The sequence below is a fragment of the Pimephales promelas genome, chromosome 21 (assembly GCF_988280905.1).
Source record: "Pimephales promelas chromosome 21, fPimPro1.hap1.1, whole genome shotgun sequence".
In the NCBI taxonomy this organism is placed as follows: Eukaryota; Metazoa; Chordata; class Actinopteri; order Cypriniformes; family Leuciscidae; genus Pimephales; species Pimephales promelas.
In genome coordinates, this window is record NC_142789.1 from 15,167,060 (window position 1) to 15,189,815 (window position 22,756).

A 22,756-nucleotide genomic window follows, 5' to 3' on the forward strand; every position below is an offset into this window, starting at 1 on the left:
ACTGTAAATTAATGAGGTCCCACCATGACAGCACAATTATCCGCTATAAAGACACTGATCGCTTTACCGCTCAAATGAACGACACATTTGGTAGTGGAAAGATATATTACAGATGGGAACATGATCTGTGCAGAAGACAGATTACTGCTGGGATATCAGTCGGTATGAAGGAGATACAGGCAAACCGGTGCTCTGAAACAGGGACATACACACTGAACATGACTTAAGTCTATAACCAAGCATTATTTAAAGTGTGTAAAGGTAAAAAGTTTTGATAATTTGAAAAGAAATCACTGCTTGAAAACAGCATTCTTAAAAAAAAAAATGCAGCTCTGTTTGGTGACGCTTTATAGCACTGAAGTTACAGACTTCACCTTTGACATTAGTTGAAGTATAAACCTGATATTCATTACTAGCATTTGCATCTTGTGCAAATCTGTCTGTTACCATGTTACTGGATGCTGAGGAAGGAATGGGCTCATCCGCCAAGAAGAAACAAACACAGATACACGTTATCGCCCCAAATAAGGTAGTAATTCTCCAGGGTAACGCTAGTAAGTTTCACTAACACAGCCAGCAACACTAAACACCATCCAGAAGTGGGACTTTTTAGGCTTGCACAATCCGATTTAAAAACTACAAAATAATTAAACAAGTAACAAATGGACGGGATTTACTTCAAGCCTGATTTGCAACTATTGAAATAATCCTTAAAGGAAAAAATGACTGTTCACACCATGCAAACAATAATTTGCCAACTCAGCAGCATGCGTCATCATAGCGCATCACACACTGATGTTTACTTACAAGAACAGTGTAACGACTGTTGCTGCTGCGTCTCCAAATGAAGGGATGGATGTCAGCTCATTGTGGTCAAGCCTCCTGTCAAACAAAAAAAACAGGACAACATTTTTTTGAATATCATGTATTTTGATATAAATACATTCATAAATGAAATAAATCTGATATAACATAATAATATATGCTTTTAACATGGTATATATGTTTATATATATATACACACTAACAGTGACCATCCACCCACTGAGAGAGAAAGTAGGCCCGTCTGGCAGAGGGCCAGACACAGTCCCTCGATGTATTAAATATTTACAGCGCAGGTTAGTGGCTGGTGTCGGGTGATGATGGAAGGCGCTTATAATAGCAAACCTCTTTATTCCCAATCTCCGCCACTTTCGGGACAATAGCCACCAGCTAAAGTACTTAAATATCCAATAGCACTGACAGCACGCTTTAAAATGATTTATGACCGATTGTGGCTAACGGCTATAATTAACATTATTACACCATTTAATGAACTTCATTCAATTGCCTCTCTCTGTGGGGCTTTAGCAGCGGGGATGTTTTCTAGCCAAGATCAGAAGTGGTTTATATTTTTACACGTAAAATTAACCAGCACTTCCACTCAGAAACAAAGAGTTGTCTTATAAATGCTATCATTGTCCTTGAAACAAAAGTTGGCCGTAAAGTTTGTGAAGCGCGACGACATCCTGTTACAGCTCTGGGGAAGTTGCTAGCATGCTAATTGATTTCATTAAGCAGGGACAGATTTACAGCTGACATTGGGCCGATCTACAGGAGGTTTGGACTCCGAGACATGGCGGGGACATGGGTCTGTTCTACTCACACTTCTCTCAGGTTGGGCAGATTGGAGAGGATGTCCATATCGACTGCTGTCAGCTTGTTGTGGCTCAGATTTCTGAGTGAACAAAGAGAGGGAGGGGAAGAGAAAGAGAGAGAGAGAAACGTATTAAAACACTTTAGTCAGGCATCTCCTAACCGTCGACAGACGCTTCTCCTTCAGTAAAAAGCGGTGACATGAAAACGATCGCATCTCTCACGAGCAGACCCATTCAAGCGCCCTAAATCTCCTGCCTCACTATATCTACTTTGCCAGCAGCAGCTTTCAACAACACACCGAACAGTCTATCAGTCCGGTTCATCACTGAAACGTGTCATATCGACACTTATGGCCCATAAATCAGAAACATCAACAGCCTCCTTTAGCGGGACGTCATCTTCATTTCAGCGCGGTTCAGGCGAGCACTCATCCAAAGGCTTCAGATCGGGCTTGGCAGAGCGCTGACCTCCTGCTCTCCTTGCTGAAATGTCAGAGATTGATGGCGCTGTGATCTATAAAGCTCCTGTCAGCTCTGTGGTTTCTTCCTTCGCTCCTCGGCTACTGCCTGCTCAGATTTTCCTTTCGGATGGGCTGCACCATTCTTGTATTGTTTATAGTTGGGAGTAAATGGTTTAAAAAGGGACTCTGACTGAATTTATATTCAATCTTAGGAGAGTTTTGAAATTTTGGCAGTACTTTTTTTTTCCAATTTCTATTTATTTTTAGAAAATGAGAGCGAACCGCAAATTATTAGCAAAGAAAGCAGGAATGGAAGGTGGGCGAGTTGGATTCAAACAGGAATTTCCTAAAGAAACACAAAAGTTTAACATGTCTGGATCATATAAAATGTTTTATTTAAGGATATTTTGTGAAATATTATTACAAGATTTATTATGATCAATTTTGAAAACAGATATTGTTGTAAAAACTGTGATCATTAATTTCAGGATTCCTCAAAAGAACAGCATTCATTTCAAATAGAAATCTTTTGTAATATTATAAATGTTTTTACTATAACTTGTCATAAATATAATGCATTTTTGTCATTCTTTTTTTTTTTTTAAATTGTAGTGACCCCAAACTCTTCTCAATATTTTATTTTTACAAGAATATTCCAGGTCAAAGACTTATTTTAAAGGAATAAGCTACCTTAAATGCTTCATATATTTTGCAAACACATATTGCTGGTTAAATATTCCATTACATGTTTTTAAAAAAGGAATTTTCAGGTTAAATTCAAGTTAAACAACTAACCGTTAAAGTGATAGTCCACTTTTTTTGGAAATAGGCTCATTTTACCACTCCCTCAGGATTAAACATTTGGGTTTACCCGTTTTCGAATTCATTCAGCCGATTTTCTGATATTTAGAAGAAAATTAGCAACCAGACAGTTTCTGGTCTCATTGACTTCCTTAGTAAGAAAAAATATACTATGGAAGTCAATGAGACCAGAAACTGTCTGGTTACTGATATTCTTCTAAATATCAGAAAATCGGCTGACTGGATTCGTAAACGGTATAAACTCAACTGTTTAACTCTGGGGGAGTTGTAAAAAGAGCCTATTTCCAAAAAAAAAGCGGATTATCCTTTAAGCACGTGCAATGGACGTTGAGTGACTGGACTTTTGAAAGTTCAGGCCAATAGAAAGTGTAATAAGAAGTGTCCATGTTTAGAAAGCGGTTTGTTCCCGTAAACACAAACTATTGACTTGCGGATTATCTTCAACTTCCTGACTAACAGACTCAATGACGCACCCATCAAGGTCCAAGTAGAGTTAGCTAGCTGTTTTAATAGGCAGCTCATCAGCCCTTGTAAAGAAACAATTGGATGATCGTTTTTCCATCTGCTGAGTCGAACCCGAGTGAGGATTTGTGGTTATAAAGAAGCAGAATTACACCTAATGTGTGTTTCTCACTCAGAGCTGTCAACCCCAGCCATACACAAGTAAACTTGAGATAGAACAGACATCGACTATTATAGCTAACATTTAAAATGGTTGTATACCTTCTCAATTTAGCATTGTTCACCAAAGAAGGAATAAACAAAAGGAAAAAATCTATTTTAATAATGCAGACATCATCTTTCAATAATCACACTTTAATCAGCTCAATCAGGCCCTATTCAGTGGGTAAAGTTGCGCAAACAAGCAAAGCAATTTACTCTAGTACTTTACTTGGTCTGAACAGGAAAAACTGTGACAATGCTTCTGTGGTTCGGCTCGTGTGTGTGTTTGTGTGGAGATAATAACACAGTGTGAGCTGCCCTGGAGGCAATCATCTGACAGGGGTGAACACAGCGAAATTACAGTCCTGTACCATGAGGCAATTACCTAATTATACCGAAGCAAAGTGAAAAATTGCAGGCTTTCTTAAAAGAGCCTCACCAGGGGGCACAAATACTGTCGAGAAAACCCATGCACGCCCGTGTGGAGCTGCGGTTGATAATCTGCTTTAGCCGTTTTCCAACCTGCAAATTGCTGAAAATGAGCGTAATGAAACCGTCAATCTCGTCATTCACACGCCGATTACTGACTGATGTTCATATAAATTTCCACTACAGAATGTTATGGGCTGAAATGGACACCGAATACAAGGTTAAACAACACCACAATTGTCAAAAGCTCTGTCAATCATTAGTGGGTGGAGCTAATAAAGAGGCGGGAAGTATTAGAGTCATTTAAATGTTTTAATGCCATACAGCCAAGCAAGACAAAAAGCTCATGGGGACCTCATGTTTGGAGAACTGACCTCCAAACCAGCCAAAAAGGAAATGAGAGTGATAATATAATCACAGTGTATAATTCTCAGTCACTCCACTTTGTTTAAACCGCTTTATCTTATCAGATAACACTAACTTTCACACCTTCAGGCTGACCTTTGGGGCATAAATCACATGGTCGTTGTAACCATACAACAAGCTTAACTAACGCTCCAGTTTTCCAGTGAGGATTGATTTAAAATGAAAAGTCCTTATAGTCTTTTGTGGTTTGTGAAGTCCAAAATGTGAGTTTTGTAGCTCTTAGGCCATGTCTGGCAATCTATACGAAAGTTTGTAATCAGTAAAAATGTCTTAATATTTTTGAGAGTCTATTATGCATTTGATGAAATACAATAAAAAATAAAAAAAAAATAAAAAAGTAATATTAATGTATTTTAAAAATTAATAAATGTCTTCAGTGTCGCATGATCCTTCAGAAATCATTCTAATATGCTAATTTGCTGCTCGAGAAAAATTTCGTAAAAAAAAGACATTTGCTCAAAAAAAAAAACTGTTGTGCTGCTAAATATTTTTGGGGAAAGCATGAAAATAAATAAAACAATAAGCCTTTTGAGATCCCACCTCAACTTTTTGCTTGAATAATAAATATTTAAAGATAGACAAAACATCAAGTTGTATCATGGGCTCTTTAATGATAGAGTATTCTTAAAATGATTTAAAAAAAGCTTAAATTCATGTAGAAATATTATAGAGTTTAATAAAATAATGAAAATGATCATTGAAGTTTGACAAAAAAAAAACAATTATGATAAAGCTTTATGAATTTAGCTGTAATTTTTATATTGAAATTTTGTATTTCTATATTAAACATCTATTTCTGATCACCAATATTTTATTAGACAGTCAGAAAGGCCAGAAAACCTATAAAATTAAAGAAAAAACATATCACATCAACCAATTAAACATCACTGAATATATCTACTAACTTAACCCATTTGTTTTAATGCCAAATGTGATTCAAATCATGAACAAATCCATTGCTCTTTACTCTGAACTAAACAAATACATCTCCCCTTCCTAAGAGAGTTTTATGCCATCTATCTTCTATAATGCTATCTTCAGGAATTATCCAATCATCACTCTTTATCTCAGATCAGCTCAGAAACTTGCAACCAGTTCAGATTCAGAACAGAGCGTTTACACAATTCAGCATGCTATAACCATTTTATAGTCATGCAGATAATAATGACTTCTAACCAAACCGCGCTAGTCCAGGCTAGTAAATTCAACTTCAACTAACAGGCATTGAGGTCTATTTTTTTCTCTTTTCCATTAAACCTGCAGGCCAAGCTTCCTATGCCAGGAAACCAGGGTAAGAGAACATTCACACCTAACAAAAGGTCAAAGTCATTTAGGAAATGACCAAAGAAAAAAAAACAACACATTGCCAATAACACACAGAATAGTGCAGCTTGTGATTTTAGGCCAGAATATGATCAAATATTACGTTTTATTTTGGTCACTCAATGATATTATTTGGTCACTGCTTTAAGTGTAAACAACAAGAACCTGCTCATTTTAAACCAAGCCGAGTTCTGATATAGAAAAAAATATCGATGTTATACTTAAAAAAAAAAAAAACAACTGCTATATCAGTGTTTCCCTCTAAGAGCCATCTCATGAGTAGAACGCAAGAGAGGCGACCTTTATCTATCCGTCTATCTTTATCACTGATAAGCAGTGTGAACTTCGGTCTTTGGAAGTGTGAAATGATGTCAATGATGGAGCTTTATGATGCAGCTGGAAGACAGAAGCATCTTTAATGCACCCTGTTTTAGAGGGTCATAAACTAGTCAAAGAATAACTCTTCTGTCACAGCACTGAACGAAGGAGAGCGCGAGAGACCAGACGGACAGACACTTGCTTCTCTAAAGGCGCACAGTTTGTGCTCCTCTCTCTCTCTCTTTTTCCTGCCATAAAGACCATTTACAGCCGAGCAACACCACTGATAGCGAAGCCAGGAGCTTTTGCCGACAGTCCAAACAAAGCACAGAAAAGGGAGCGAGAGTATCAAATCTAGAGTGAAGATGAGATAAAGATCATCAGGAAGTGAACGCTACACGGTGGGAGAGAGAAATTAAACATGAGAAAGAAAAAAAAAACAACAAACAAAAGAATACGAAGTAACATGAAGCTTGAATCCAAGACAAACCAGACACATTTTAAAGACTATGCCAGAAACTGGGCTCACACTTGACTATATATACGCATTCAAATCAATTGATAACTTTCTATCATTTAATGAAAGAGTATAGACAGGGAGTGTAAAGAAGTCCTGCATAGTTACAGACCAGCCCGTGACAGATTGTTCCAGAAAACTCCAAAGTGAACAGAACAAGTGATCGTTAGATTACAGATTTACCCTGCATATGGTTTATTATCTTAACAGAAAGGAAAACTATGGAGTAATTGCACTACTAGCTCAACGGAAACATCAGAGTGAGTGGTCAACGTCAGCAGTATATTCATGTACAGTAGAAAGCATACATCAAATTTAATTTTGAGGGACTGTATGACCAGCAGGGTCAAATTTGCACATGTATGGGAAAATTCAAACGCACAGAAGGGGAAATATAATATACATGTATAACAACAACTAATATTATAACGAAATTAGGGCTGTAGCTATCGATTATTTAAGTAATCGAGTATTCTCCCGATTATTCCATCGATTAATCGGATAAAAGGATTGTTTTAAAGAATTGTATTGTAACAAAGCCTACAGAGGTCACCAACGGCCTGGTGTTAGTTGTTGCACTACGGCATGATCAAATCCTTGTTTAATGTTGGCCAAACAACATTTAATTCAAATGTCAACTTAACCTTTAATAATTGGTCACTTCTGTAGGATAGAAATTAGGCCTGTTGGAACGAATTGCGAAATTCGAATATATATTTTAAAAAAAAAAACTATACTATTCAAATGCTGAAGTTACTGCTCGAAAATTCCTTTATGTATATTTTTAAAATTACTTTTATATGCAATCTTGCTTTTTCGTGAAAACGAAATGCCTTTGTTTCGTCTGATGAACAATAAAGTTTTTGAATCGTGACACAAGTGTGCACGTTATCCACAGTGTATCATCATAACAACTGTCAAAAATGGTAGCCTAAATGTTTAACGATGTAAAAAGCGCCCCCCCCCCCCCAAAGCACCTGTGAAGTGAAAAACGCAAATATCTCAATGGATTTGGTGCGCATCAAGTGGTGTTTTCGCGGAGGTATCAGCCGAAAACCATCGGAAGCGCTTCTAACATATTCAGCACGAATAAAATGTGTATTAGATAGTAGCTCTAGTGGACCGAATGTGTGACAACAACCATAAGCATGTGTAATATCGTAAATATTAATAATAGGATACATTTTAGCATTTAATATTTGAATAGTATTCAAATATTTAATAAAATAAGGAATGGAATTTGAATAGTATTATAGAGGAAGATTGACAGCCCTAATAGAAATGCTACAGCTGAAGTAAGAACATGTGCACATCAAAACATGAAATCACGATTAACAATTCGCATATTTCTCTTGTGCTGCTGACGTAGATTTACAAATGAGTTGTATGTAACAAATCTTGAAATGGCGCACACGCGTTCCCAGATGAACGTTATAAGCAACCCAAACTCACAGCATGCAGAGTTAAAAAAATAAAACGTGCATATATTTATTTAACTAAATCGCAGCCTTTGTGATTTCACATTAACACTGATTGTAAATAGTTTACAATATATCGCAAAGCCTTAGAAAACGGTGTAATAATGCGGTTCATGGATTCTTGTCTGTGAAACGTGCCACTTCCGGTATTTTGCCGGTTACTCGACACGAGTAAATTGCAATCGAGGATTTTTTTAATTAATTTTTTTTATTTGATAATTTCACTACAATTACTAAAACTAAAATTAACTTCACTGATATTGACCTTTTTATATTGAAAATTGATCTATTTGGACGCAATGAGGTGTATATATATTAAACATGGGAACGCAAAAAAAAAAAACAGGAACAAAACCCACACTACATGAATCCTCATGATCACAAAAAACGGCTAAATCTTTGACCGACAATATGTGTACCTATATGCCTGCACACTAAGGTATAACGCCATAAAACTTCAGCATATGCAGTTTGGGGTTAGAGGGGTAGTTTGTCAGTAACGGTCCCACAGAATGTTAAATAGTGATTTTAGTCTCCAGACCAAATGTGCAGGGGGTGCTCCATAAGGCCTGTTTCTCTCCAATTCTCTCACCCCTCCCCTTTCTTTCACTCTTTTTTTATGTCTTTTCCAGATCTCCAAACTCTTACCAGATGTACAGAAATCACAGATGAGTCATCCATCACTTCTTAGACACTTAAACAAAGGAGGGGAGAGAAGGTGGTGCTCAAATGTGTCTCAACAGAAAAAGAATCTGGAATATTTGTTTGATCCTGTTGGAATCTCGATTCTGGTTCTAGTGTGGCTGCCATTCCCCTAACCAAGACATAACACTCAGCTTCAACAAAACCAGTCCAAATTGCACTTACGCAGGGTTTTGGAAGATATCCCACTTGCAGTTCACCGTTAAATGGCTAGTCTAATGTTTTAACCACGTTTACAGACAAAAATGACCAGGGAATAAATCAATGGATAAAAAGTCCTCGAATTCATGGAAAGTCCTCATGAGCAGTGCTAACGGAAGGTGCCGTTAACCTCTGTGCCACGCAGGCCATGCAAGCTAAACACGGTAAGGCACTCCTTTAACTCACAATCCGATAACGCAAGCAAACTCCACCCCAGGCTACTGCACACACCTGGAGCAAACCAGCTCAGCTTTTACATATGCTTTGCGTTATGCTGTCAAAAATCTAGAATGCGAGTTGCTGTTTTTGAACGCAGCCCAAGTCTACAGCAACGGGATTAATACAGCATTCTGCTCAGATAACGAAATGAACAAGCATCAAAAACGAGTTTGACTGCTGATGACATATTCTGACTGGTTTCCACACGTTGAAAGAATAAACAATGGGTCGGAAAAGCAGATCAAGATCTAGATGTTTCGTCAATGGAAAGCAATGGACTGTGACATTGAACTAACTCTTGTGGCCTGGCCAAAGACGCACCACTCCCTTCACATACAGGTTAACGCAGAGGCTCCACAACAGGTGACAGGGACCATAAAGAAAAGACCAGTAGATAAATCCCCCTTCAGGGTGGTGTGAAATATCTGGCGGGCTGTTTACCGACCCTAAAAAAGGGGGCCAAACTACACTCACACATGTGGCAACCCAGGTTGCACGTACAAACCAACCACCACCCCCCTTCGCTCTCAAAACAATCAGGAGGGCCACCAAAGGGTCGTTATAGTTTACTTTGAGAAATAAGACTCATATGGCTTGTTATATCGAGCCAAACTGTTTCCATCACCTCGGTCTTCACAGCAAGCACACTAAATAAACAGACAAAAATCAAAAAGCTATTTAATTAGAAATGTATCTCATTTATCCCGAATGCTGAAGGGTCAGTGCCAAATTGCTTCATTTTTCTGCCGTTCTTTACTTCAGATGGATCAGATGCAGGAAACATTTTTAATGGAAAATAATTCACAAGGAATTCAGACAACTTTTTCAAATTCACAGATGGAGGACTGTGAAGCCAGTAAGATTACTCATAACATTCATCAGTTAATTCAACCGTCTCCACTCTCAGGTTAAAAGGACAGTTCATCCAAAAATGTAAACTGTCGTCATTTACTCACACTCATGTTGTTTTAAACCTATAAGACTTATTTTTTTTCTGTGGAACATAAAAGATGATAACTTGACAAATATATCAGCACTTTTTTTCTTTCATCCATCCAATAGTCAAGTCACTAAAACTGTTTGGTTACCAACATTCTTCAAAATATGTGTATAAAAAAAAAAAAGAATGACAGGTTTGAATTTTCATTTTGGGTGAACCATCCCTTCACTGCAAAAAAATATTGTTGGTTTAACTTAAAGTAAGTAACCTGGTTGCCTAAAAATTTTTAAGTTCATTGAAATGGAAAAAGTGAGTTAGTACAATGAAGGTGATTGATTTAATCATCAAAAACTCAAAATTTTATGTTATCTTAACTAAATAAAATGTTTAAGTTGATTTGACAAAAGAAAAAATGCTGTGATTACTAATCATGAAAAGATTTTTTTTTTTTTACAGTGTTTAAGCTCCACCTTGAGTAACTACATCAGCCTTTATCTTAAAGGACAAGTTTGGTATTTTACACTAAAAGCCCCGTTTTAAGATCGTTTCTGATGAAATAGAATGGTTAAGATTGAAATTTGGACACATGCTGCTGGCCCAAGAAATTTCGGTTTCTGTGGTTGCACCCCCCCATCTCCACAATGGTTGCATTGGTGCACATGGAACAATCATTCAAAAACGCTAGTTTACAAAGACGTTAAACTTAACAAGCTGCAAAAGATGCTTTCCAACAGGTTTTATCGTAGATTTTGTTCAAGTCAAGCCAATATGGAGTTGGACAAAACTATTTAATCAGAAACTATCTTAAAACAGGGTTTTAAGCATAAAATACCAAACTTGTCCTTTAATGGAGTCTTTAGGCCCGTATCTCAAAGTTAACTTAAATCCACAAAGTGTGTGCAAGATGGTGATGCCAACATATTGCAGCTTCCTATTCGCCATCGAGGTCTCTGCAAGCCACGGGAGAGCCATTAAATATATATATTTTTTTTAATGGGCAGTATGGAGAAACTATTTGGACAACTGGAAGGTATTAATGCTTGATTTTATACTCAGGCTATGTCCTCGGGGTTTTTTCCAACCAAAGGTTTTTATACTCTTGATTGATATATTGCAGATGGACAACCCCAAAAAACATTTCTAGCCTGTAACTTTAAAACCCAGCTTCTGTTGGATCTGTCAACAGGAAAGCAGACGATAAAGGGACATTAAGATGTTGGAAACGGTGTTTGGCGCTCCTTGGACTAGTTAGTGCAGCCTGGTTACGCAAGCAACAGGTTTGATGTGACAAACGCCTTGACTACTTGTGAATTGCCAGAGAGGCGTACAAAAGCTCTGAACATGAATAGTGACATGTGAATAGGGACAGTTGTATGGGATTAATGAAGACACATAATCAGTATTTATGGCAGACCATTGCCCTAAGCTTTTGAGAAAAAAGCAGCCACAACAACACAAGCCAGTTGTTTGGGGTTAATGCTGTTGTTGTTTGATCGATCATATGCAGCAAAAAAAGTGTTGTATTTCAGTCAAAAGCGATTTAACCTCTTCTGCAACTAGTTTGATAAAACGTTAAGACATTTCAAATGGTTTAACATACCAATTTGCCAGTGTAATACAAAATTAATTTATTATTGAATGGTGCTTTGTGCTAATTAAGTTCCCTCCAATTGCACAATTGGTATCTGAAACAACAGTAAAGTCATCATGAAATCTAAATTGAGAACATATACTTTCCTAATACAAATTATGATCATTCATTTGTGAAAAACATTCCTAATTCGCCAACGTCACCAAACCCTCTTATTTTTCAGCCTATTCCCTCCAACCACCTGTCAAATAGAGACCACTTTTTACCAATTTTATCATTGAACATCCAATTTGCTCAGAAATGTCACATTAGCTTTCCACTGAAATCGCTTTAAGCATTTTAATGGTATAGGGCCACGGACTAACGCACTCACGCAGACCAGGTCAAATTACTCAGCAGTAGGTTAGACAGTCCTTGAGGCAGAACATCAACAGATCTACCTGCCCAATCATTCCCATCTAAAGCCTGATATCAATTGTGTAATGAATGTTGCACGGTCCTATCAAACAAAGAACGATTATACCAACAACCCTTGTTAGCCTTCTCGTCTTCATAAAGATATCCATGGTTTTATTTGTCTCCATTTATTTCAAATAAGGCCCAATGAAATATCTAACGCAGCAGGCCCGACTAAAATTTTACAAATCGGATCATATATAATGCAAAACAGGTAGCTTGTGACTCCAGCTGATGCTTCCGTGTTTAAACTTGTGTGATAACCATCTTTTAACCTGACAAAAACAAGGGAGCTGCCTTTGTGAAATTGACAAAACAGGTATCTTTGCAGCATTGAAACATGCAGTAAAGGTGTTAAAGATAACATTGGGCAGTAAAATATTCCCTTTGAAAATGATTGTGATCTCAACTCTCAAACATACAAACAGATAAAACCATAGTGACTGTCTAGAGATATATAACAGTAAAATCAAACACCCAAAAAGACATCTTTAAAAGTGATGTCAGGTTTGCAGAAAAATTTTGAAGACTTTTTACATTTGCTGCTTGATGTTTCCAACATATATTATATTTTCAAAATATAAACTTTAAAATATATCTGGGAATTCTATGTCAGATAATCATAAAACAGCTTCTGCCACTGATCTGCCATCTTAGTTAAACTTGATATAGGGTAATTTTGAGGAAAAAAATAACATTGTTATAATTTATAAACCAGACCAAATAAAATGTGAAAAAAAAATATCACTTAATATCATTATCAATACCACATGACTAAACTAAAAAGTTTATGAAAAGTAGGCTATATCTGAAGGTAACACCTTTCAGAGATATAGATAACTGAAAATTTAAACTTAAGAAGATTTCACGTCTGTTTTCTCAGAAACATAACATTTCTGAGCACAGCCATGGAGATAGATATTGAATTATTATACGCTTTATCATTTCTTGTAGACTAGTCCAACAATATTTAAATGTGACTTCAAGGGACATAATTACTTCAACAAATGCAACTGAATATGCTCGTTGCTTCATGACTTTGACTCATATCAGCAGGCCTCCCAAAACTGTCTGTCAGAGTTTCCAAACTTATGACAGTAACTAGTAAGTCATAACCTGGCAGTTCACAACCAGGCCGGAGACTACTTATAATTAATACCTTGTTATGATTTTAATGTGAGTAATTGAAATAAGTATGTAACATGGCAATTTGTTATTCTGTAAGTTGAGTCAGTTTCTTCCCTGGACAACTTCAGTCACCTGGTGTTAAAGAACTTAAATCTTGTTAGTTTGAAGAGAATGTGATTTTAACAAGTTATTTCGTTCGGACGGTACAGTTTGTGTACTTACAGATGCACAATGCTCTTAGGCAAGTCTAGAGGGACATCGGTCATGCCCAAACGACTGCAGTCGGTCGTATCAAGCGTACACGTACAGTTTTGAGGACACGGTGCGCCATAATTGATTAGCAGTTCCAGCGTCAAAAGCCAATAAAACACATGATATGAAAGTGATCCCATCTGTCCCAGCCACGCCGCCATTTTGTATCCAGTTGTCTCAGCGCTTAACACTGATCTCTCTCATCCACAAACGGACAGCTCGGGCTTATTGAGTTTCTCAGAGTTCGAGTATTTCGCCTTCATTAAGTTGTTTGTTTACCCGACGGTAATATCACATTATACTGCGTTGTTTTTGGGCAACGCATCAGTCCTGGACTTGAAAACGATCCCCAGTAAAATTTTATCTCCCCTGCTGCACCACGTAAGTAAATCAAAGGTGAATCACGACGAGGCAATAGAAGAAACTTGTCCAGAAGCCAAAACTAAATGCAGTTGTCCTTAAAAGGTTGAAAAGTGGGTCTGGATGGGAGATAGACAAGCGCTTTGTTTTGGCAAGAGAGATCCACTGGATCAAATGTTGCTTGTTGAGTTTAATCGGCAATAGGGTTTCAAAAGTTCTTATAATGGTTCGATCCAAAGTGATTCATTAATATGAAAAGTAAAAACATAGTAGATCATGTCCATTAACTCCATACGAGCGTGCTGAAAGAAAATCTGGGATCATCGGCGCTTTAAAAAAACTTTTCCTCAGGGAAAACCGCACTCTTTAAAAAGTTTGAGGCTCTCGCTTTCGCGTATTTGATATAAAGTTTCCGAACGGCGAATATGGAATTTCGGATCACTGTAATGAATTATAATAAACCACGTTTGAAGCGTAACTTAGCAGTTCCAGTAAATCCGTCAGACTGTTGTGAACTTTGCAGCTCGCTCGCGTTCGTTCGTTCACTCTCTCTCTCTCTCTCTCTCTCCAGCAATCCTTCTCGCGGTTAAAGGAGCTAGGAAGCTTTTATCTTGATCTCGTTGTACGGTCCGAAAACTCCGATAATTCACAAATTCACTTCTGACCGCTTCCACCGCTTGTTTTCCCCCTCCCGGACTTTCTTTTTAGACGTTCTTTCGTCCCACGTTGGATACATAATAAGTGATAAAGATTCCCTAATTTTGCTTCCCGATTGGTGCTCGACGGGTGATTGACGGCCGAACTCTGGATCTCATTGGCTGCTTTGGCTGTGGGACGTGCCACGGCCCAGCTGTCAGTCACCTCGTGTTAGCCCCGCCCTTCTTTCCCACCCAGAGTGCGAAACTGCACCGCCTTCTTTCACTCTCATCTCATCTTAAAGGGACAATGTTCAGGCCGAGATGTCTTTTATAATGTAATATAATATAATCTAATATAATATTATGATAATATAATATTATATAGAATCTAAAGCATGATAGTGAAACTTTTGTTTTGACCAATTTATTGATTGATTATTTAATTGGTCACATTTAAAATAGGCTGAAGTAAAGAAAAACCTATTTGTCATACAAAACTTTTTTCTACTTCATGTTGAATTTCTTGTTAAATAGGCATCAGTGAAGTTACCTCAGCCAAAAGTTACCTCATAGTGACAAAATGAATGGGCTTTCTTTTATGTAATAATGTGAATATCCTTACTTTAATCCGGATTGATAAATATATCTATTCAAATAAGTGATTCTTCATTTTGTCCTCTTTAACCTAAATGGTATTTGACAGGTATTTTGGGTTTCTATTCTGAGGGAGCTCTTGACATTGTTTTACATGATTTATCTTTCAGTGTGTCGACTGTGAATCATTTGCTTTACAAATAACTTGTAAGTGACACAAGTGTCAAGAGACCATAAAGAGTCATAAAGAGACACAGGTTAGGGCTTTGAAGGGTATCAGTAGTGTAAGTGCACTTGAAAAACATCAATACTGCTGTATTTCAAATCCGAAAAGGAGAAAGACAATACTAATTTACAAATATATTGAATTGCATTGACACCCATTACATTGAGAGCTATTTTTGTTTGTTTGTACTGATTTGATTGGACATAACTTTGAATTCTCTACAATAATTTGATTCAAATAATTGGTCCAAACTACTGGACCCTTTATCATTTCATCCATTACAACTGATAATTCCAGCAAACGCTCTCTCTGGGATCTTTTTGGATCAGTTATCGTGGTGAGAAAGTGTGCCAGTGAACTAATGTGCGTATCAGATGAGAGATCCTTACCTCTCTTGTTCATCCACAGCTGGATAAAGATAAAAGACCTTGTGGTTTTGCACAGATGGTGCAACACATAAAGACATTGGATTTGGTGCTTCACAGAAAGAGAGAGAACGTGAAGTAGGCCTGGACCAGTTTTCCATCGGTAGAAAATTCAAGGTTGGAAAGGATGCCGTTCCATCTGCTTGAGTTTGGTTTTGTGTGTTTTTTTGCCTGTGTGTCTATGCGTGTTGCCAATTTATCACGCTGGCCGTGCAGGAATCTTCAAAGATAACGAGGACATCTGCTCAAGCTATTCGTCAACAATAAAACAGAGAGGCGTGAAATGAAGCCAGCACGTTTGTGCTATCTCTGGATGTTTAACGGGTGTGCACTATAGCGAGGAAATGCCTGGGTTAATAGGAAGCAGAGACACTTGCACGTCTCTTCATATCTCTCAGGCCTGGCTAAAAAGTGAGAATCCCTAAACCAAAAGGAGTCTCTTTTTTTCAGATGAGACATGAAGAAAGGCTTCATGGACAGGTCCAAGTGTGCTGTAATTTAATGAGTATATTGAGAAGTACATTGTTAGATTATTGTAGTGGCATCTTACCTTCAATGGCTGGGAATGTCAAGCAGTGCTGGCAAAAAAAAAAAAAAAGTTTACACCAACAGCATTTTACATCGTCAAAGTTACGATAAGATTTATTTTTAAAAACATGAGCTGTAAAAATTGATATGGTCAATAAGTTATAACAACATATGTTTTAGCATTGTTGCTAAACACTGTTGTTGGTGGCTGGCCAGGGACTCGGCCGGTGTGCGATCGCAAACATCCCTGCTTTCAGAAAGCCGTTGGCTGCGACGCTTCTTTCTCGGCTGAAGTAGGCCCGAGAGAGGGGGCACGGGTGCCGCAGCCTCCCTGGAGAGAGCTTGCCGAGTCCGCAGCATGGAGATGGGCATGTTTTCGCAGGCCTCACATCCACTGGCAGAGATTGCATTCTCCTTGTGGTCGAGTCCCAGGCATGAGATGCAGGTCGCGTGTAGATCGTGCAGCTTGCCTCCGCACTTGCCGCAAGTTTTTACACGAGGCATCCGCTTTCGCTTAATGTAGTAAATGGATACAAGGATATTGCCGGATAGTCCCAGGTGAGACGTCGTCAGGAGACACACACAGCTGAAGCGTAGTCTGCTGAACTTGAAGCTGCTCAAGGCTTGTTCGACGGCGAAAGGATCAGCAATAGTCAGAGATGTGTAGTTTGTCGCTGAAGGAGTAAAATCTGCTATAATGGCGAATTCAGGGACTAACATTGGCTAAGGCCATGCCCCTTGACGGGCTCCGAATGGTCATGCCATTGGATGTGCAGTTGCTGCAGCTCAGCCTATGAGCGACCCAGGCGCTCTGTGGGCTAGATGTGCAGCTGCAAATGTGTTTTACATAAAGGTTTCAGTAAATCAGGAAAAAATAGTTTTTCCACTGCGTATAGCTACGCAATACGAAGAGACCGTTCGAAAGGGAACTTTTTTCTGTGCTCCAGTTTTCTCCATATGATCAGTGAAGCCGTTTTGTTAATTTTGCTAAGAAAGAACTGATAATAAAAGATTATGCCAAAATACTTTTTCAGTCTTGTGATGTGGCTTTTTCTTTTATGACAGGGGATGAATTGAATGAATTGTATTTTTGAATAAATTATTAGAAAGAAAAATGTCTAGTCAATCTAGTTGGAATGACTAATAAGTATCAGAGACCCTGCAGCCTCCAGCGAATTAAACGTTGTCCATCTAAACGTTCCTTCAGAAACACCGTTTTCAGGCCGAGTGGCATGAGTCAAGCAGACCTATGCACAGCCTCTCTGCAGGTGTCCAAACAAGATAGCTTTTTTTACTGTGTGTGTATACTAACATTTACATTTCTCACTGTTGTTTGTTTAATAAAGTGAGTGGATCTCACCCACTTCTGCCAAGTACCTTTCATTTTTCAACGCTCGACGACCGGCCAAAACCGTGCGTGTTGAAAGACGTCTCCTCCTTGACCTGTTCTTGAGTGTTGCACAGGGTGCCCATCACTTGATGTCATCCCTGGAGAAGGCTTACATGGTTGCAACAGCCTCGTGTTAACAGCTTCTCTTGAAGTGTTTACCTGGGCAAAGTCTCCCTGGTGTTTATACGTCCTCAATCAGCACACAAATTCAGGTGTGATGTAGCCTAAAGATGCTGCCTCCCATATGCTGGCAGGTTGGAGAATACAAATCCTGCACAAACGCCGTGAAGCTCTTGTTTATTTGAGCAGGAGTGTTTTAATAGGGCCAAGTGCAGAATATGTAATAAAAGAAGCAATGGTCTGGAACGGGCTTTTTGTGTGGTGCAGGGCAGGAATGCAGCGTGTGAGAGGTGACTTCTGTATGGGCTAGCTTAAGAGGTGATGCATCTTTTGTTTAGGAGGATTCTTTTGTTAGGTTTTGTTTTTTTTGGTCCGCTTATAAAACCGGACAGGGTGAGAGTTTTTTTTTTTGTATAAACTATGATCATATTTGTGCAGATAATCTAAAATATTTTTATTTATTTAAATATTATGCTACATTTTTGAAAATACATTAAATATTTTTAAATAATCTTTTATTTTATTTAAAAAAATATTTAAAATACAAAATTAATTAATTGTTAAAACGCAAGGTGAACTATAGCTTTATCCCCCATGTAAATGGACAGTCATGGAAATTTAGGATAAAGTGTAATATTGGAAGAAAAAGAGTCTAACACGACACATATGGGTTGATGACAAAACTTTTAAACCTTACACCGTGTGTACATAATCTTATCAAGCTGGTAAATCTACAGAAACGCTAGTACGTATATTAAATTACGTCTGTTGAACATGGAAGCCCAGCTGGGGAAATTCAATTTATTTAAAGTTACATGATCCTCATTCCCATCCACCACAAATGAGCGCATGGCACATGCTCGGGGCACAGATTTATGGGTAATTTATCAACGTCATTACATTATCTTAAGTGGCTGATGAGCTGTGGGGAAGTGGTCATTATGTCTTTGCATGGGGGAGGGGGTAATGGTGAACAGGGGCACACTGATTTACTTAGACTAAGAGAGTCTCTAGAGATAAAACTGATAAAGTGGCCCGCTGGGGATTGAAATGTAGGCAAATTCAGACCTCACTTAAATAGGCAAACTTGTTTAGCTTCTCTCACAGAGTATTTGATTTACAGACAACAGTCCACAAAACGATTTCTAGTTCTGTCATGAAATTCTAGATGTCTCAGACTGATTGTTCCTTAATATAATGCAACCTGATAACATTTACATCGTTTACTACATGGCACAAACTTATTGGTTCCCGTCACATCTGCAGCCAAAATGAGCTTGCTGCTCAACATTTAAATAGCTGGTTAGCGTTTACTATAAAAATTTGCAGTGTGCTTGAGAGGTCCTCTGAACCCCTTACCTTCCCCAGCTACACCTGTATAGATCATGGGTGATTTTATTTGTGCAACAGCAGTATATCTTACATTTAGGATGTCAGTGTTTTAATTGGCAGATTATTAAAAAATAAAAATCCACAGCAGAAGCAATATCATCAGCAGCAGCGCAGCAGATCTATTCCGCAAAGACCATACATTACATTAACATTTGATGTAGGGTGTCTTGGGGATTCGTAAACGACATTGGCCTTATCAATCTAATTGGTAAGAATCTATCACTTTTTGTGTCACAATAGCTTGTTTTCATATTGTTTTCATGCCACTGCGTTGCCATATCATGAAATACAAATGAAGGGCAGCAAGTGATTTGCTGCCTGTATTAAGAAAGTAGTACTATAACAAACTCAAAATGCCTGTGTTTTGAGTTAAATCGATCAAACCACACGGATTTTTTTATTGTGTACCAAAAATTGTTGTTCATAAGGGGGTAAATGCAAGAAATTGATCGAAAAACTCTGAAAAAACGCCTTGCAAACCTACTTCTGCGGTCGGGAGGAGCAGAATGCAAAAATGGCTGTGTGTGTAACGTTAGTGATCACTTTGTCAAAGGTGAGCTAATGCAACTTAAGTGACTGTTTGTGTAACGTATAACGGTTTCGAACTTTGTAAAGTCAAATTATGTCTGAGGTAGTTGCTGGTATCTACCGCCTCGATGGCAGGAAAATATTTCAATTCTCTTCGTAACGTAAGGATCACGTCCAACATATGTTTGATTTTTTTTGTTTATATCTTTCTCTTGTAATAGCATGTAAAGTAGTACAGTACGGACTTTCCTCCCTCTTGTCCATTGTGCTCTTCACTCCCTACCCTCCATCTGTTCTGTGCGTCATCATAATCACGTAACTGAAACCCTGCTATTGATGACAACCTGCGATGCTTCATGACGTCACGATAGAAAGACTAGCATGTTTACGTTTTTTCCGGTCTTTATGAAGGGTTCGTCACATCTGGGACATTGACCAAAAACCGCTTCAGCTATCTGGTGTGTGGGCTACGTTTAGTTTTACTACTGGCTAAAAATACAAAAAACTATGTTTACCTCAAGTTCTCTTTGGAGGATTCCATACTATACACTGAGGTTTTCTCCATACCCAGATATCCAGTGCAAAACCCAGTATAACGTGGAAAAGATTCACCGACACATTTTTCAAAATTTCCTCTAGTGTTCCATAAAGAAAGAAAATCATACAGGTTTGAAACAACATGAGGTTGAGTAAGAATTTTCTCTTTTGGGCAAACTATTCCTTTAAGATAACGTTGAACTAAGAAAACCCCACCATGAATATAACCCGATTCAAATGACCTAGAACACCATGTTTTTTGTTTTCTTCCTCTTCCTCCAGCTCTTTCTTCTCGTCCTTTATTAGGCACAATAAAGGAGGGAAGGTGAGAGAAAGAACGAACACGGAGATGAGAAGCTGGGGCCAAAGCCCTTTAGAGGTCTGAAACCCACGCATGCCCAACAATCCCAATCCCTGCGTTCAGCAGCTGCAGCTGTGAAACCTTTCTTTCTCGTCCTTTTTCTCCTCTCTCTCTCTCTTTCTTTTCCCAGACCTGAATAGAGCTGCGCTGAATAGATTGGGCCAGGTCGACTGAATAGTCATACCGGAGGGAGGGGTGGGAGTGGAACCCAAATGAACCGGAACCCCTACAGAGAGCTCTGCTCCTGGCGACGGCGATGATAGGGAGGAGGAGGGAGCTGCGTTTAATCGCTCATAATAGAAATTAGCATGGTGTAATGAACCCGTTTCAAAAGTCCATTATTTGCGCAGTTCAAAGAGAGGGGTGACTTTGTAGTTGGAATCCGTGAGCCCAAGCCAAATATCAAAAGGAAAGCATTTGTCAAAACTTCGTACAACTTTGTCAAGCTAACAGCAAACATTTTCTGTTTCTTTTTCCTCAGGAAAGAACATGTGCATTAATCTAGTTCGGGTCAAGGAAAGAAATCAATTTTTTTAAGTTCTGTGTCCACAAAGCAAAGTGTCACTCGGTTAGGAGAACATTGCTAAAGCAATCGCATCGCTCTGGCATGTACATCCGACATGATTCTACATATTTATTTAGCAATCAATCAAGTTGCACAAAGCATATTTCAAGTTTGAGCTGTACGTTTTTTTTTTTTTTTTTTTGTCTCTCATCCAAGCAGAACTGTCATGACGCCACATGTGCGCAAAGAAATCAGTTTTGTTAGGCATGATTCTTTTAACCTTTTGACCCCGTTTACACCTGGCAATCTGATCAAGTTGTGAGCTGAAACACATTTCTTTTCACACCTGGTATTTACATGCGTCCAAATTGGGACAGCTTGTGAATGAATTTTGAGGGGTGGGTCTCTGTTTTTGTGACTCCAGTAACATTCATCAGGACAATTTTGCAAAATAACTTCTTTGGTGTTCCACAAAATAAAATGTTTAATATTTATGCATTTTTTGTTGAGTCTTTTATTTATAGGGACTTACGTTTCATTGCATTTTCATTTCATTACATTCCTTTTTTTATCAAATCATGCATTCACACAGGTTCGGAATGACATATAAGCAGTGCCATCCTTACACACCAGGACGAATATCAGCGTGCGTCATTCGTCAGCGTTTTTGTGTTCTCACCCAAGCGATTTTCGCTGGCGATGAGCCGAGTGAACATGCAAATTCATTCCCTGACATTAGATGGCGCCAATTTGCTCTGCAATACCACTCCCTGTTTGTAGTCCCTGTCGCGTTTCTCATAAAGTTCTTTATGTTCTAGCACCAACGAGAGCAGCAGCTCTACATTCATCTTGCCTTGCGTCTTCCTCGTCTTATTTGTTCCTGGCTGTGTAGACGGCGACGCTACTTGGCGTAGATCTTCTTCGCCGTTGCATGTGTGCTCAGCAAGACCGTTTTGTGTTTGAGCGCCCCAAAGTTGTGTTTTACGTTAACTTCAGAAGCTCCAAACACGTGAGCAAAAACGCCAATCTCATTGGGCTCTCATCTTACTCGGAGTATACTTTGGGCTCAAATGATGTTAGAACTTTAAAGCACGGATAAGAGTTGAAAGTTCTGTGGGTGATTTACTGACAATGCGCACATTAAAGAACACAGATACAGTTTGATCATTTCCATAATGACTAACGCAAGCTTAAGACATGGTAAGAGTTTGTGGTGGCACAAGCTGTTAGTAAATCTGGCCCTTAATCTACTAAAGCCACACTGTGGAACTTTTGGCCACTAGTGGCGCTCGACCTGTAAATTTCACGTCTAGCTTTCCTAGACACCACAAGCACCGCAGCACTGTCGCAAATTAAAGTCAACGAACAGTCAACCGGTCAGCCTCCCGTGTCTTTAGATTGTGTGTGCTTGCAGTGTTTGAGGCGGACAGCCGTGCCACGCTCGATTCCCTTATAGCAGTCGGCTGAGAGATAGCGAGTCCCCGTGGGGCTTATCATGTCTGTGAGTGAATGTGGGGGCAGGACAGCGGGCACATTCACTGCACTGAAAACACCGTCGGCCTGAGCTGACTGTATGTGTGTTGGTTTAT

The 22,756-nt window shown here is 38.6% G+C and overlaps 1 protein-coding gene across 1 annotated transcript in view; it reads right to left on the reverse strand.

Moving 5' to 3' along the window:
- Window positions 1-14,653, reverse strand: part of lrig1 (leucine-rich repeats and immunoglobulin-like domains 1) — a 42,396-nt gene extending 27,743 nt beyond the window's left edge. The window contains exons 1-3 of the mRNA XM_039673752.2: window positions 13,534-14,653; window positions 1,646-1,717; window positions 808-882 (exon numbers count right to left, since the gene is read on the reverse strand). Of these exons, the coding sequence (XP_039529686.2) occupies window positions 808-882; window positions 1,646-1,717; window positions 13,534-13,724 (338 nt within the window). The 5' untranslated portion in view covers window positions 13,725-14,653. The remainder of the gene's footprint in view (window positions 1-807; window positions 883-1,645; window positions 1,718-13,533) is intronic.
- Window positions 14,654-22,756: the final 8,103 nt, after the last annotated feature.